The following is a 15,836-nucleotide window of genomic DNA, read 5'->3' on the forward strand; positions in this document are numbered from 1 at the left end:
GATTTTGAAAAAAATGTATACCAGAAACATAGACATTTTGTCTTTGTTCCAAAACCACGTGAAAGTGGTGGGGTCTGGAGATGCTAGTCAAATTAAGCGAGGGCAGTAAGCCAAGGGCTCCTCAATACGTCACAAGCAAGCAAGGTCTACATAACGAAGAAGCTCCATCCCTAGCTGTGTTCCCGCTGCCGGACACCTTGAGAAGCGTCTGCCCATCACATGAGCCTCAGTGCTCACAGGTGATGGACAGCAGGCGATGTTTGAAGATCCTGCCCCATCCTGGATTAAGGACTGGTTGAAGGGCACTAACTCCAGCCCCTAATTTTGCAGGTTCCCATGTCTTATTGACTCATTAGGCAAAGAAATCAGTGGTTCACATCTGCCCAAAAAACAACATGTTACATTGGACCAACTGATGGTTTGTTTGGGGGATCATGAATAAAAGGGTGTATAAAGGTGATAGTGTAAGAATAAAAAGAAAGCTGCCTTTAGATGACGTAGATTTGCATCCAGCAGGAGTAGATTATGACGTGGTTGGCTTCTTGGCATGTATTTTTCTGTATCTCTTTCTTCAGAATGGTTTTAAGATGTTTTGATGGTCACAGCAGTTGAGGTAGTTGAGTGCAAGTAGTCTGTACCAGGAGGTGGCAATTTTTTTCTGCAAAAGACCAGATAGTAAATATCTTAGGCTCTGCTTTTACAGTCACTATTGCAACCACTCAACTCTGCCAAAGACAATATATAAACCGATGGGGTGCCTGGGTTTGTGCCGCCATAGACAGGAGGTTACTGCATGGTCAGATTTGGCCCTGGTTTAGGCCATAAACCCTTAATTTTCTCCCTTACGTTTGGTGAGTCTGGATGGATAGCAGGATTGTGGAATTTTAGGCAGAGCAGCTAACTGGGAACCAGACCGTTCACTCTTCCCTGTGCTGCTCCTGTATTGCAGTCAGAAACCCCCAGTGGAGGAAACTTGTGCTTCGATCATTGGAAATGAATGGTTTCTGGAAAAGAAATCTACAGTGGCCACTGTACAGTTATGAAATAAACGACTCAAAGATACATGTTGTCAGTGAACATTAAACATGAATCAAGCTATAAAATGCCCAAAGGCTGTCTGTATAGACATTCTAATTCTTTTAGAAAATAATGATTTCTTCTGAATAAACGTACACACTCTTATCATTGTCATCTGTATTCTCTCAGCATATATAGGCTGTGTGCAAAATCTGACCTCAGTTTGACAGGAATTTATTTATTAATTGATAAAGGTTTTTTTTTTTAAAGAATTCTTCTGAAAACACATTCGAACAAAATCAAGCCACAAAATAATATTGCCATTGTTCTGCTAAGCCTGAATGTGTTAATAAAGCCCTGTATGTATATATTATACTTTTAGGAATTCTAATTCAGCATAATTTAGCAAGGGGAGATGGTATGTTGCTAACAAGCTCCTTTTCTTTTGAAGATTTGGCCCATGAAGTGTTATGATTATGAAAGAAAATGTTTAATTGGTCAGAACCAGAGAAGATGAATAGAGAAGATCCATCCTGCAGCTGGAAAGTCGTGTGATTAAGAATCATAGATAGGAATTATACAGTTAGAAGAGTTGTATCATAGCTCATTTTCTTAAGAATGTGTAATTAATGGTTTCTTGAGAATTTAAGCAGGTGTCATACATTGATTGAAATGTCCTTTTGTTGAGAGATCTATTAATTCACCAGCAGCACATAACAAATGAGGAGATGTGGAAAGCCAGACCCCTAATTAACAAACCAAGGATCCGTCAGTAACTTCTTTCTTGATTCTTGTTTCATTTTCCCTTTTATGTAACTCGTGGTTCCCATCAACTTTATCTTCTTTATTCATAATCTTGCTTCATGTCACTTCTTTATGATCTAGGGGGACTCTGCTTCAGGTTCAAGAGAAAGAAGATGATAGGGGTTTTTTTTTGATTTTTGTTTTGTTTTTGTGGCTTAATCACAAGTGGATTCCTTTCATTCTCTTCGCATCTCAGAGTTTGCTCTTCTGAAAGGTTTGGTCCTCAGCCTTCTCTGTCTACATCTTCTAGAGGGCAGGGAGTCTCATCAACATCCCTGGTTTCAACTGCCCTCCACATACGGATGACATGCACATCTTATTCTCAGGCTGAGGTCTTTCTTAAAACCCCCATCTGCAATCGTAACATACCACAAAGGGAACACACCACCTCCTCCTCTCTATTCCCCACACACACCGCAACCAATGGCACCGTTGTCCATGCCAGCAACGGGGGAGTCACCTTTGATCTGCCCATCATCCTACCAGCTCTAATCCCCAACAGCGTTACATACAGCTCTCCATCATTTCTCCCCTGAGTGACTCTGACAGCCTCCTGTTCTACTCCGAGTTATGGAATGAATTGACCCCTACATTCATATGTTGAAGCCCTCACCCCCAGTACCTCAGAATGGGACACTGCTTTTGGAGCTAGGACCTTTGAAGAGAGGATTAAGTTAAATGTGGTCATTAGTGGCCCTACTCCAGTATGACTGGTGTTCTTACAAGAAGAGGAGATTGGGACGTAGATGAAACAGGGAGACAGCCATGTGAGAACACAAGCTAAGGAGAGGGACCTCAAAAGAAACTAAACCTGCAAGCATCTTGATCTTGGATTCCCAGCCTCCAGAAGTGTGAGAAAATTAACTTCTGTGGTTTAAGCCCTGCAGTCCGTGGCGTTTTGTTACGGCAGAGTCCTGGCAAATGAATTCACCTCCTAACTGGCCTTCTGTTGTCAGTCTTGTCCCTTCCCATTTTCTTCCCACGGAGGCCAAAGAAGGCCTCCAGTGGAGGTTCTCAACCTGACTGCACATCAGAATCACGTGGGCACTCAGAAAATACCTCTGCACGGGCTCCACCCACAGTCTTATTGAAGTGACAGAGGGAGGGTCCAGGCATATAATAGGCGTATATATGTCTATGTGCATGTGTATATTTAAATAGCTCCTCAGATGGGCATAACGTGCAGTCAGCGTTGAGAAGTACTGACCCGGAAGCACTAAGTCCAGCTCATCACTTGGCATGGGAGATGTTCCTCGATCTGGTTTCTCTCTGCTTCCCCAACCTCAGCTCTCAGCGATTCCACGTTTGGCCTGCCCACCCTGGCAATGCCAAGCTTTTGGTCACACCATGCTGTCCACAATTCCTGGCCCTGCGCAATCTCCTCTGTCTGGTTTGCTTTCTCCACTCCCATCCCCCTTTTCCTGCCTCCTGACCGCCCCCCCCCCCCCACCAACTAGGATGCTGGGCTCAGACACCACCACCTGCTTGGATCTTCCCTTTGCTGTGCCGCCATGGCACCCGGGCACATCCCCGCCATTGCTCTATGACGGGTGCTGTGTACAGGTGTCGGAGCTAGCTCTCCCAGTAGACTGTGAGCTCCCCGAGACAGGCACCTTGTCTGTTCACGTTGGTGACCCCAGTGCCCAGCCGTGTGCTTGACATGTAGTTGGCACTCGCTGTTTACTGATGGGATGGTGGACAGCACGAGAGGGCCGTGTATCCAGTGATGAACACAAAGCGATCACGTCCCGTTGATTCTCTGGTGCTTTTTTTTTTTTTTTTTTTTTTTTTTGCGGTACGCGGGCCTCTCACAGCTGTGGCCTCTCCCGCCGCGGAGCACAGGCTCCGGACGCGCAGGCTCAGCGGCCACGGCTCACGGGCCCAGCCGCTCCGCGGCATGTGGGATCCTCCCGGACCGGGGCACGAACCCGCGTCCCCTGCATCGACAGGCGGACTCTCAACCACTGCGCCACCAGGGAAGCCCTCTCTGGTGCTTTTTGATGCAACCAGTGCTTTCAACTCTGCCCCTCTTGCATTCAGCACCGCCTTTGTGTGAGGAACACCCCATTTGGGGAATCTTGGGTGCTTGCTTCCCTGTCTCTCCATCATTACACCTGATATTCCTCCATTCTTACTTTAAAATCCCTAAAATGTTAAATTTCAACAAAGAAAACTTACACCCCCCCACTGGGAGCCAAACATTATAGCTGATTTTTTTTTTTTTTTTGCGGTACACGGGCCTCTCACTGTTGTGGCCTCTCCCGTTGCGGAGCCCAGGCTCCGGATGCGCAGGCTCAGCAACCATGGCTCACGGGCCCAGCCGCTCTGCGGCATGTGGGATCTTCCCGGACCGGGGCACGAACCCGTGTCCCCTGCATCGGCAGGCGGACTCTCAACCACTGCGCCACCAGGGAAGCCCTATAGCTGATTTTAAACACCCTAAGAGGCAGGTTCCTCATGGTGGTGTCTACAGGCCCTGAAGGAAGGAGTGCTTTAAGTGTAGGCTCTGAAACTGCCCTGCTCCTGAGTTCCCAGGAACACTGGCTGGAGTGTTATAGTTCACGACTTCAGAGAATGCAGACGCTCCAGAAAATGGGGGGCTGCTGACAGCCTTTTCTCTCCTGGTCCAAATTCCACCACATCCTTCGCCCTCCCTACTCCCTCCCTGCTCTGCGCTCCATCCTGCCTTTCCTGTGATTGATTGCAGACAGCTGATATGATGTGAACACTGCCCTTGCAGCCTATAGGCTGAGCGGAGAGAAAGGAAGTAAAGCGTGTGAAGAGTCAGTGTCTGTAGGACAGTGTGATGCCTTCTCTGACACTGGGTCCAGGGGCATCTAAGGACTGTAGAGTCTCTGGACATTGGACCTCCTCTAACCTGGTCAGCCGGTTTTAACCCTACCGTATAGGCTATGAACTGCTCATTCTAGAGACGTTGATTTTCCAACACAGCAACAAAAACAATCCAGCTCCCCGGGAAGGCACAGAAGATTCCAGAACTGGTCAGTCTGGGACTCTTGAGTCCCTGTCAGCTTCTCCCCAGCTCTGCCCCCCACTATGGTCCCCACCGTTCCTTCTCCACACCAAAGCTTCTTCTGGGATTGGTCACTTTCCCATGTGAGGCATCATTCCCTGGTCTCAAAATGTTTGATGATGAACAACCCAACACCGCTCCCTTTTAGGGGTTGTTCCTGCATCACATGTCTTTGTAGATGGTTGGCTTTCACGGAAGGCCTGGGACGTGTGGCTCTGACCGGTGCTGGATGCCACTCTGGGGACCCCAGAGCTGTGAAGACACAACCACTGGCCCAGGTGTGGCAGGCAGCTGTGGTGTGGCTCCAGGCCCAGTTTGCCTGGTTCAGGTCCCAGGTCTGCATTCACCGGGTATAAAATCTTGGATAATCCCACTCACTTGTCTGTCTCTGCACAGCTTTTTCACCTGTAAACACTGCCATGACTGTCTGCACCTCACATAGTTTATAGCATGTATAAATTAATCATATGATGTGTGTTGAGTGGACCTCAGCACACAATGTGGATGCTCTCAAATATTTCCAGCCCCAGCACTCCCTCCTCAAATCTGTCCCTTCCATCTTCAAAAGCACCGAATTCTCTTAGATAGATCTTCATCCCCCCAATGTAAGGCTTTGAGCTGTACAAAACTGCAAATACCAATAGGAGGGCTAACATTCTAAACTGCTATCAGCTCTTTACATGATAGAATGAACTAAAGACCTAAAAAATGACGAGTTACCATTCCTGAGAGCTTCCCATATGCCAGATGCTCTGCTAAGATCTTCGCAAACAATCTCATTTAATCCTCATGCAACTCTATGAGGTCAGTACAAGTATTGTTCCCATTATACAGATGGGGCAACTGAGACTCAGGGAAACCAAAGAACTTGCCCAAAGTCACACAGCAAATGAGTAGTGGAGCCTAGATTTGAACCTGGATGTTACTAACTCTTCACACTATAAAAAATAATGGCTAATAGGTGGAGTGCTTTTGATGTAGCAGATACCACTCTAAGCTTCATTTTTATGGATATAGAAACTAAGGCTCAAATAAATAAAGTCAGGGGCCCAAGGCCCACAGGTAGTTTAGTGGTGAGTTAGAATTCATGTCCACTGGATCTGATGTGAAAAGTTGTGCTCTTAATGGCCCGGCCCTACTGCAAAGCTCAGCGGTACTACCCGGGGAAGCAGCAAGGGGCTAGGTCAGGAGACAATGATATAAAAGACAAAAGAGTTCCTTCTTCAGAGTGATGCATGGTTGCCCAGGTCACCTGCAAACGTGGCCTTTGCCAAGACCCCTCTCACGACACTGTTAGATGGAGTTCATTATGTATAAGGGGAGACAATGAAACAGCCCCCATCTGCTTCTCCCAGATGCATGAGTCATTCACAGGGTGGTGCAGCTAGGTGAGGACTATGGGCCCCACAGCCAGCCAGCCTGGGTTTGATTCCAAAGTTTGAAGAATGTAGGTAAGTTACTTAACCTTTCTGGGCCTCAGTTTCCACATCTGTGAAATGGGGATATTGATGGTGACTGTCTTGTAAGGTTGCAAAGATTCAGTGAGTCATTCTGGGCCAACAATTGGTCGCTGCACACAGTTCTTGCTGGTGATTATGATATTACCACGGCCAGAGAGTAGCAGAAACACCAAAGAGTATAAATCCTTGCAGGATAGAAACTCTGGCTTCATGTGTTCTGTGTTTCATTCAAGTCCCATGACAAAGTTAAGGAGGAAGAAACAAAATAAGGAAAAGAAGGAAATTAACCCCAAATCAAAACACTCAAACTCTCCAGTTGAACGAAAAACTTCTAGCTGAGAATTCTATTGTTCTAGTAGCCTGAGCTTCAGCCCAGGATTCCGGGGCCTTACCGCTAGAGGGCGACATCATGGGGGAGCCCATCAGAGCCTGTCTTTGGAGTCAGACCAACCTGGCTTCCAGGGCTAGCTCTACAGTGTGACCTTGAGTTCATGGTTTCACGTTATGAGCTTCAGTTTCTTTACAAATAAATTGAAGACACTGATATTTGGGCCACAGCCCTGCTGTGACGATTAAGTGAGAAAAACATTTGTTAAACACCCTGCACATACTTGGTTTCAGTCAAAGGTGGCGGGCATCCTTATTCCAATTGTTGCTGTTTGCTGGGAGGCGTCTCAAGGTTAGACATCCAGCAGGAATTGATACCACTGGGTTCCTAGCTCTGTCCCCAAGCCTGCCAGCTATTGCCCCTGAGAGGGACCTTTGGCTCCACATGGCCACAGCTGGGTGACCCTCTCAGGAATGGGCTACAGGCTAGTGCTCGTGAATCTAAGTCATTTTCTTCACTGACAAACAGAAAGGGTCAGAAGGGAAATCAGGCCTGGTTCCTTGTTCTCTAAGGCTTCTTCCCCAACTCATCCAGATCCATTTTTTTCACCATCTGCTTGTGGCCTTGAAGCCCTTCCCAGGCGCTCCTGGTACCATTAGATAGCGTTCATCATATAGAAGGGGAGACTGTCAAACAACAAGCCCAGTTTTTGGATAAACAGCCAAAATTTATACATAAAAATGAGTCTTATTTTCTTCAAAGGAGGCAGATACCTGGGAGGCTGTGTGCAAATTCAAAGCGTTTTGTGAACTTTCCCTTGGGTTCCTCTTTAGAGCCTCTGGCACATTCTTGTTCACATCCTCGGAGTTAATATACCCTCTTCTTTTCAGTGTAGATTTCATTTTGAAATAGCCGAAAGATATCGGAGGCTGAGCCTGCTAAATAGAAAGGGTTGAGTCATGCAGGATAATGACACTTTGGAATAAAAAAAAATAAGGTTAAACTTAGAAAATATTGATTTACTTTTTTGGATGTCGTGTATTCTGGCTGTGCAACCAGCAGCACAGAGGTGGACTTCTGAACTAGCTTGAGCGATGGAAGAGGAAGTGGAATAGATTTTGTCCTCCCAAGGAAAACACTTCGATAGGAACAAAAATACCCATTTAGATATAGGACGTGTGATCCGTTCATTTAAAAAAGAATTTGATCTCGTGGCTCTGTGGACACACCTCATATTTCAATTAGTCATATAGTTTTTACTTGAGCAGTGGCTGCGTTAGGAATAATGTCATGTCTTTTGCATGCCCATACCATTTGGATATTTTCATTCTCCCTTCCTCTCCCCTCCTTTCCTCCCTCCCTCCCTTCCTTCCCTCCTTCTTTTCTTCCTTCCTTCCCTTTTAGGCATACGTTGAGACAATTAGACTAAAAGACGATGAAATCCTCAAGGTACAAACCAAAGAAGATGGAGACGTCTTCATGTGGCTGAAGCATGAAGCTTCTCGAGGCAACGCGGCAGCTCAGGTAAAAATATGTTCCACAGTTTTGGAAAGTGTCTCAGCCACAACAGACCAGGTTACACCATGATAATAAAGTATCCCAAACCTAGTGGCTTAACACAACACCAGTGTATTGTTGTTCTCTGTTCTCACTACACATCCAATGGGGGCGGCGTGGGCTGTGCTCTTATAGTCCCCTAGGAGCCCAAGCGAACGGAGGCTTCACCAAAACATGCTTCCAAAGCCATTGCCGCAGGATGACACTGCAACACATCACAGGCTGAGTCTTATCGCTTCTGCTCAGAAGGGGCACGAGTCACTTCTCACATTTCATTGGCCAGAGGAAGTCAGCTGGTCACTCTTGACCTGAGTGAGCCAGAAATGTAGTCCAACCAGACCCAGAGGAGAGAGAGCCACAGTATTTATGATCAGTCCTAAGACTACCATCAGACATTTTAGTGCATCAGATAGAAAGAAAAAGAAGCATCTTGGAGTGCAGGAGAGATTATGTGGGCATCGAGAAGAAGGCCACAAAATCAGCTAGGAGAATAATAGAAAATCTGTGTTGCGTGTAAGACCAAAAGGATCGACCTTGTCTCTTGAACATGTTTTGTCTTTTGGATAGACCTGTAAGAGGTACAAGAAAGGGCAGAGGGCTGGGAGGACCCCCCCTACCCCATCTACTTCTTGCCCTGATTTCACTATGAAGAAAAGTCCTTATGGGAGCCAGCTAAGGCTGATTGCACTGGAGGAAGGAAACCTCCTTCCCTAAGGATGGATTTAGCTTTTGCTTTGTGTTCCCAGTGAGCACAGTGTCAGGAAGAGCCTCTGCTCTGGGCCTGCTAAGCAGGCAGAAGACCAGAGATGGGAAAGAGAAAGAAAACCAAAGAACGCATTGACAAACACTTCAGAGACCCTGTAGTAACAGGTCTCCCACCCCTCCTTAGAGGTCTTCCTAGCATCTCAGAAGATGCGTTCCGAGATAAGGTTTTCTTTTGGGGGGTGGAGGATGGAAGAGAAGGAGATGAGAGGAGAAGTAGAAAGAAGGAAAGAAAATCAAGGCCCCCAAGGGACCAGAATGATAACAGTGTTGCCTGTGGCTCCGTCTTGGGCTCTGTCCCAGCCTGCAGTCTTTCTAGTCCAGGAAGGAATTCCAGTGCATAGTTCAGGAAATGCTGCTGCCAGATTTCATGGGTGCTCCAGAGCTTGCGTGAACATTCCTAACAAAGACGCTTCTTCCCTCCTTCATTCAGCAAATCTTTGTTGCGTTGCTTCTTTGAGTTTCTGTTGAGTTCTGCTGGGTGGGAGCTGGGGGCACAAGGGCAGACAAATAACGTCTTGAGATCCCTACCACCAAAGACCCCCAGCCTCGATTGAGTCTAATGGTGGAGCCAGCCATGTAGACAGATGCTGGGATAGTGCTGTAGGGAGATGCCCTGGTATGGATGTGCACAGGCCTCCATGCTGGTCACTGGGCCAAGAGGACGCACAGTACCTCCCAAGGAGAGGGATTTCATGAGAGGAAACAGTGTAGTTGTTGATCCATCGGCTCTGGCCTGGGCGCAATAGAGTTCATCTTCAGGGCTCTTGTCCCCAGGAGGAAGATAACATGTGTCTACTTGAATCTTGTTTCTCAATATAAAAACCTTTTAAACTAGGTTTGCCTTCCCCCCTTTTTAAAGTCTTGTTTATTAAGCATAACACAGGAAAGTCATTATTCTAAATTGCTATTGTCTTGAAGCAACGGTTGGCCCAGATGCTGTTCTGGGGCCAGCAAGGCGTGGCCAAGAACCCGGAAGCGGCTATTGAGTGGTACGCCAAGGGTGCCCTGGAGACTGAGGACCCCGCGTTAATATACGACTATGCCATCGTGTTATTTAAGGTAAGAATCACCCAATTTGTGCTGAAATTGCACAATTTCTATCAGACTTCCCAAGTGGTTTCCTGTAGGCGTGCAATCAGGGAGCCTGTAACTGAAGAACCTTCGGACATGCGTCTGTCAGTCTGGATGGAAAGGGGTATTTGCTGAAAAGGCAAAGTCACACGCAGTTCCCTGGTCTCGTTTTTAATCATCTGTCTTAGGTTTGACGCCCGGATTCTCTATGCTTTTGCAAGAACTGGCATTCTGGAGGAGGCACCCATATTTTACAGATTGGTACACGGCCAGCAGCCCCAAAGGTGCTGCAAGTTCTCTATCAGGCAGAGTTATCATTGAATTATAGCTAAGACCAAGTGCATGTTTGGGCTGGATCCCAACAGTCCCGTTGATCAATACAAAGATCTTGGTTTTAAGCCAACAGGAGAGCAGTGGGACGGATGGGAAGAGCATTAGCCCAGGAGATAGAGGATGGAGTTCAAATCTCTCCTCTGCAACAATTAGCTGCATCCTTGGACTTATCCGATCTCATGAGACACTGGTAATGACCACAGATGGAGTGAAATAACCTAAGGAAGGGGCTCCAAGAACTGTAAAATGCTTTACGGAATAATACTATTTCACATTGATTGATGCGGTGCTTATTATCTGATGTACATGTATTAGCACATTCAATCCTCGAGACAACTTTGCGAGGTAGGTATCACGGTGTATTATGATAGCTGTTTATATGTGTGGTGACAGAGGCTCAGAAAGGGTTTGTAACTTGCCCAAGGTTGAACAACTGGTGTGTTTCAGACCTGGGACTGGGATGCTCTTCACCCCTGAATGCAGAGACATCAATTCACCAATCTTGGAAGAGCTGTTGGCTCTAGTAAAGAAACCCTTGGTCCCTGTGTCCAGACCCAAAGGAGGCAGCTGCCCACAAAGAGCGAGTGTCTTCAAGCAAGGATGTGGATGCACGTGGCTGGGCTCATCTCCAGAACCACAGCTGTGTCCGCTCACTGATTAACAACCATGACTCTTGCTACCTTTCTGGCCCTCCAAGTCTTAAAACCTATTGGTTGTTACGGTTTCCAAGTTTAGAGCCCAGACTTCTTTGTAGTCGTTAAATCAACATAGAAATGGTTTGACTCTTAGCTATATGCCAATGCATTCGTATATTTATATAATAAACACCCACTCTGGGCTGACAAAATGCCAGACTCTGTGCTAGATGGAGGGACATATGGTTGCATGAACCTCATCCCTGACCTCAGGGGTCTCAGATACTCGTGGGCAAGACAGAAGACTGAGACAGGCACAGAGGAGAGGCACCAGTCCACCAGAGTTGGGGCTGGCCACGGCTCAAAGTACAGAGGAGAAAAGGCACGACTCAGACATTACTTCTGCCCACCAGGAGCTTGAAATCTAGAGGGAAAGCGAAAGACATAAATAAATGATACGGGAGGTGACGGGATGTTTCTTCAGGGTCTGATTTCCCAAACCTTAAAGCTTTTTTGGTTTTCCTGCATTCTAAGTTATCTCTGAGTGGGAGGAAGGAAGCCCTTTATCTACATCTCAAGGCAGATTTTTACCTCTGGCCAAAGGTGTCTTTAAGTACTTTCAATGTAAAAAAAACCCGTACAAAAAAATGAACTTTCCAAACATGAAGAACGGCAATGTGCTCTCGGCTTGTTGTCTCGTGTGGACATTCGGCTTCTTGTATTCAAAGATGGCGCCATGATGACAGCTGTAGCTTGTCCAAGACGGTCAGATACATCCCATTTCACATCCACATGAGGATGGAGCTTGGGCTTTCACTGCAGCAACTGTCCTCCATGGATTCATTCAGTGGATGAAGTTATTGAGCACTTGTTTTGCATCAGGACTTGACACTTCTCTCACTTTCCAACTTCCAGTATTACTCAGACTTGTGCATAGTATATAGTCTTTGTGCAAGAACTCACCCCACTTCTGATTATATAATTACACTGGAAAATCCCTGGCCTAGAACTCAGAGTATCTGAGTTCTGGTTGCAGATCTAACTGTGAGGTTTGGGGTAAGTCAACCCCTCTGGGCCCCAGTTTTACTCCTTGAAAACAAAGAAGTTGGAGAAAAACTTCGAGTGCAACCAGGTTCTGACATTTCGTCATCCTGGTCATTCTGTTGCTTTCCCCGAAATCCAAAAAGCTTGTCTTAATGCTTCCATCCAGTTACTACAAACAGCCTTCATGTCCTTTTGTCTTTCCTCTCCCTCTCTAATTAAACGAAGTAATGGTGCACTTCTGAAAAATATTTTCATCTTCCACTTTGCTTCAGCTCATCGGTTTTATGAAATAGGTACGTTAAAATCGAGTAGAAACTCATTGTGTGTAATTTAACCTTTATTTGGGTTCACAGTTTTATTTTGGGTCCTGGAAAACTACAAAGACAGATTCTGCAGCATGTTTTCTGTATCCTGTAAGGAGGTTACAGATCATTATACTTTCTCAGCATGAGAATTAAAATACATAGGAGAAAATACAGCATGGCAGTTATAAACTTGGACTCTGGAGCCTGGATTCAAATCCTGCCTCTACTCCTTGCTCACTGTGTGCTTCTGGGCAAGTTTCTCTGGTGAGAATGATAGCAGCACCCCGGCTGGGGTTGGGAGGATTTGATATGGCAGGAGAGTTCTTGGCCCACGTTAATTAACACAGGAATGTTTGCTAGCGCTCTCTTCATTTACTGTAGAGCTAAGAATTTAAATAGAGTTAATAGCTGTATTCATTGCAAAGCCCTCTAACATTATATCACATGTGACCCTGTCAAGCGCTGAGTCTGAGACCAGGAGGACTCCATGGGCTGTGTAGGTCAATAACAGACTCTAAGTGAGCTTGGAAGCATCAGGGTTTTCATCCAGCTCCTCTCACCTGCCATGTGCATGATCAGGGCTATGTTGAGAGAGCCCTCAGGGACACCCCCCCCCGCCCCCGCTCCACCCTCAGACCCACCATTTTCCCACGTGGTCCTGCAGACACACCCCAGCATGGTCCCACGGAGTTCTGCTCTTATAACAAGGACTCCAAAGCCACATCTCTCTCTCTCTGTGATGCACAAACCACCTCTGCTGGAAAAAATTGATTTTGCTGGAGGAAGCTTGTCAGTTTGGCAGCGTCTGAGGGAACAGATTCTAAGGGGTCCTGTCTCCCTCACCACTGGCTCTCGAGCTGTTTCTGAAGCCACAGTGCTTCACCTTGGGGACTCCCACGAGGACGCTGGAAGGTTGCAAATGACAGCCTAATAACTCTTGACTGTCCGACATAGATAAATTGCTCTGTCTGCTCGCATATTAGGCAATCCCCAGAGAAACACAACCAGGATGACCAGACTCATTTAACCTTATTCATGGCTTCTCCCAACAGCACCTGCGGATTGACGGGAATGTGATTCACTGGACCATCAATGGGGAATTTTTATGGATGCTAAGCTGGGAGGGTGAGGTTTATTGCCTCTCTCCTACACATATATGCAAAATGATGATGTTGATGATGATGTAACAGCTCTGGATATAGAAATCTTCAAGATTAGATTTTTAATTGAGAAGGCTTGGGCTTTAGTATCTTCTATTGAACACTGACATTGGTGTGATGGCTTTGCATGCAACTCTGCGTTTATTTTCTTCGTGATCATTGCTGTTTATCATTGTTTAGGGTCAAGGAGTAAAAAAGAACAGACGGCTTGCCTTAGAGCTGATGAAGAAAGCAGCTTCCAAGGTAACACTTGTGCATATTGTCAGAGGGAAACATTTCCGCCACACACACCCATGCTCTTACAAGTCGAGGAGAGTGAATGGCCAGCCTTCTGAAGAAGGTAGAAATGCAGTGGGGAGGGAGGGGTCGCTGACATTGCAGTGATTAGTCATTTTTGAGCTACAACATATACAGAAACCTGCACAATGAGGACGGCAAAATTCGAAAGCTGAACTCACTTTCCAGTCATAGAATTCAGACTGATTTTGTTTGAAGGCTAAAATTATAATCAAGGGCTGCCCTAATAACAGGCAGCAGCAGGGGGGCTCTTTGCAATTGAATGGGTATAAATGCCATTGAATTAGGAAAACCTAAAGCCTGAATCCTCTTGTTAACCCTTTTGTGTCCAATGCTCACTTGCTTCTCCGTGCTTTAACAAAGGGGCTGTTTATCAAGTTTATTGCCGAGTTTAGGAATTATTTTCCTTTTGTCACTATTTACTCTTCAAAGTTATCTTCAAGCCAACTAGTTTAAATATTGCACTACAGAATGGAGGTTATGATACCACCTGTGAGGGGACACACACACGCACGCACACGCATGCACACAGGCATGCATGCATACGTATCCCTGCGTGCAAACCCCCAATGCATGCACATCCACACGTGCACACTCACATGTGCTTGCATACAGATTTGCAAATAAACGGATCGGTAGAAACCGTTGTAATTTTACAACCTTGTAATTTTACAACCTTGACAGGGCCCTTTATAGCCCTTCAGGCTCCTGAATGTGCCTCCCTCCCCGAGGCTGATAATATTTGCCCTATCAACAAAGACTCCTGAAGTAACCATGCCGATTTTTCTTCCTCAATTCCCTTTCTTTAGGGAGCTCGGAGTGTCTTTTTTTCTGTAGGACAGGAAGTTGGAGCATGGAGTAAGAATGCCAAGAGGCTTTTTCTCCACCTCTGTGGTTTCTAGAGGACACATGACCCAGGAGAAGGGAACCACTGAAGCGCACGCCAGCTCCTGACCCTGACACAGACTATAGGGCAGAAATAGAAAAGCAGCTTAATGGTGGTCATTGAGGGCATGGTTCCAGAACATCCTAAAGTGGGGAAGTAATGGGGCTTCCTGGCAGGTGTGAAATTTGCATCTCTTTAGCATGCTAGTGCTGAATTGTTGTCTGAGGTGCTTTATTCTGAATGTAGTTTTGGCAGAGCTGAGATGAATATTGGAGGAAATGCAGTTTTACGGCCTGGAGTACTCGCATTCTTCAAAGTGTTACATGATTCTCACCCATTCATTCTGCAGGGAGTTACTAAGCCCTTCCTCTTTGTCAGGGACTGTGGTGAAGCACAGAGTTTGATTTTTGGAATTAGCTAGAAGTCACATGGGTACAGCTGGAAATGTCCAGAATAAGGTGTGAGCATTAAGAAATAAAACAAGATTTGTGGGGCTCCTGATCTGGGTCCAAATACAATGTCTAAAGGACATTCTGGGAATGTTTTGAGTGATGACAGGTACCTTTGAATAAACCTGTGTGTCTGGAGGTGAGCATTGCACAAGCCATTTTGATATGTATTCCATAAGCTTATCCCAAAGCTGGTTCTTGCCACTATATATGATGTGGTCTATTACTTCATGGAAATGCACTCATCCTGCAAATTCTCAGGAGGCTGCCTTGCATCTGGTACCGTGCAAAGCTCAAGAAGAATGCCTCTATAAGTGATCCTTGGCACTGACACCATCCCAAGTGTTGACTATCTTGAGGGCCTACGAATCTGAACCCTACTCTTTTTTTTTTTTCTGTGGTACGCGGACCTCTCACTGTTGTGACCTCTCCCGCTGCGGAGCACAGGCTCCGGACGCGCAGGCCCAGTGACCATGGCTCACGGGCCCAGCCGCTCTGCGGCATGTGGGATCCTCTGGGAACGGGGCACGAACCCGCGTTCCCTGTGTCGGCAGGGGGACTCCCAACCACTGCGCCACCAGGGAAGCCCTGAACCCTACTCTTGATCCTCAGGGTGTAGGATTTGGATTCTGTTTTGTGTGTCATCAGCATTCAAAGGATGGCTTTCATTCGTTTGTCAAGTATTTATTGA

At 46.4% G+C, this 15,836-nt stretch overlaps 1 protein-coding gene across 1 annotated transcript in view; it reads left to right on the forward strand.

The window, feature by feature from the left end:
* The window catches only part of SEL1L3 (SEL1L family member 3), a 95,068-nt gene that overhangs the window by 51,393 nt on the left and 27,839 nt on the right, over positions 1-15,836 (forward strand). Inside the window, exons 12-14 of the mRNA XM_065877794.1 lie at positions 8,048-8,167; positions 9,884-10,024; positions 13,694-13,756. Of these exons, the coding sequence (XP_065733866.1) occupies positions 8,048-8,167; positions 9,884-10,024; positions 13,694-13,756 (324 nt within the window). The remainder of the gene's footprint in view (positions 1-8,047; positions 8,168-9,883; positions 10,025-13,693; positions 13,757-15,836) is intronic.

The sequence above is a fragment of the Phocoena phocoena genome, chromosome 5 (assembly GCF_963924675.1).
Source record: "Phocoena phocoena chromosome 5, mPhoPho1.1, whole genome shotgun sequence".
NCBI lineage: Eukaryota > Metazoa > Chordata > Mammalia > Artiodactyla > Phocoenidae > Phocoena > Phocoena phocoena.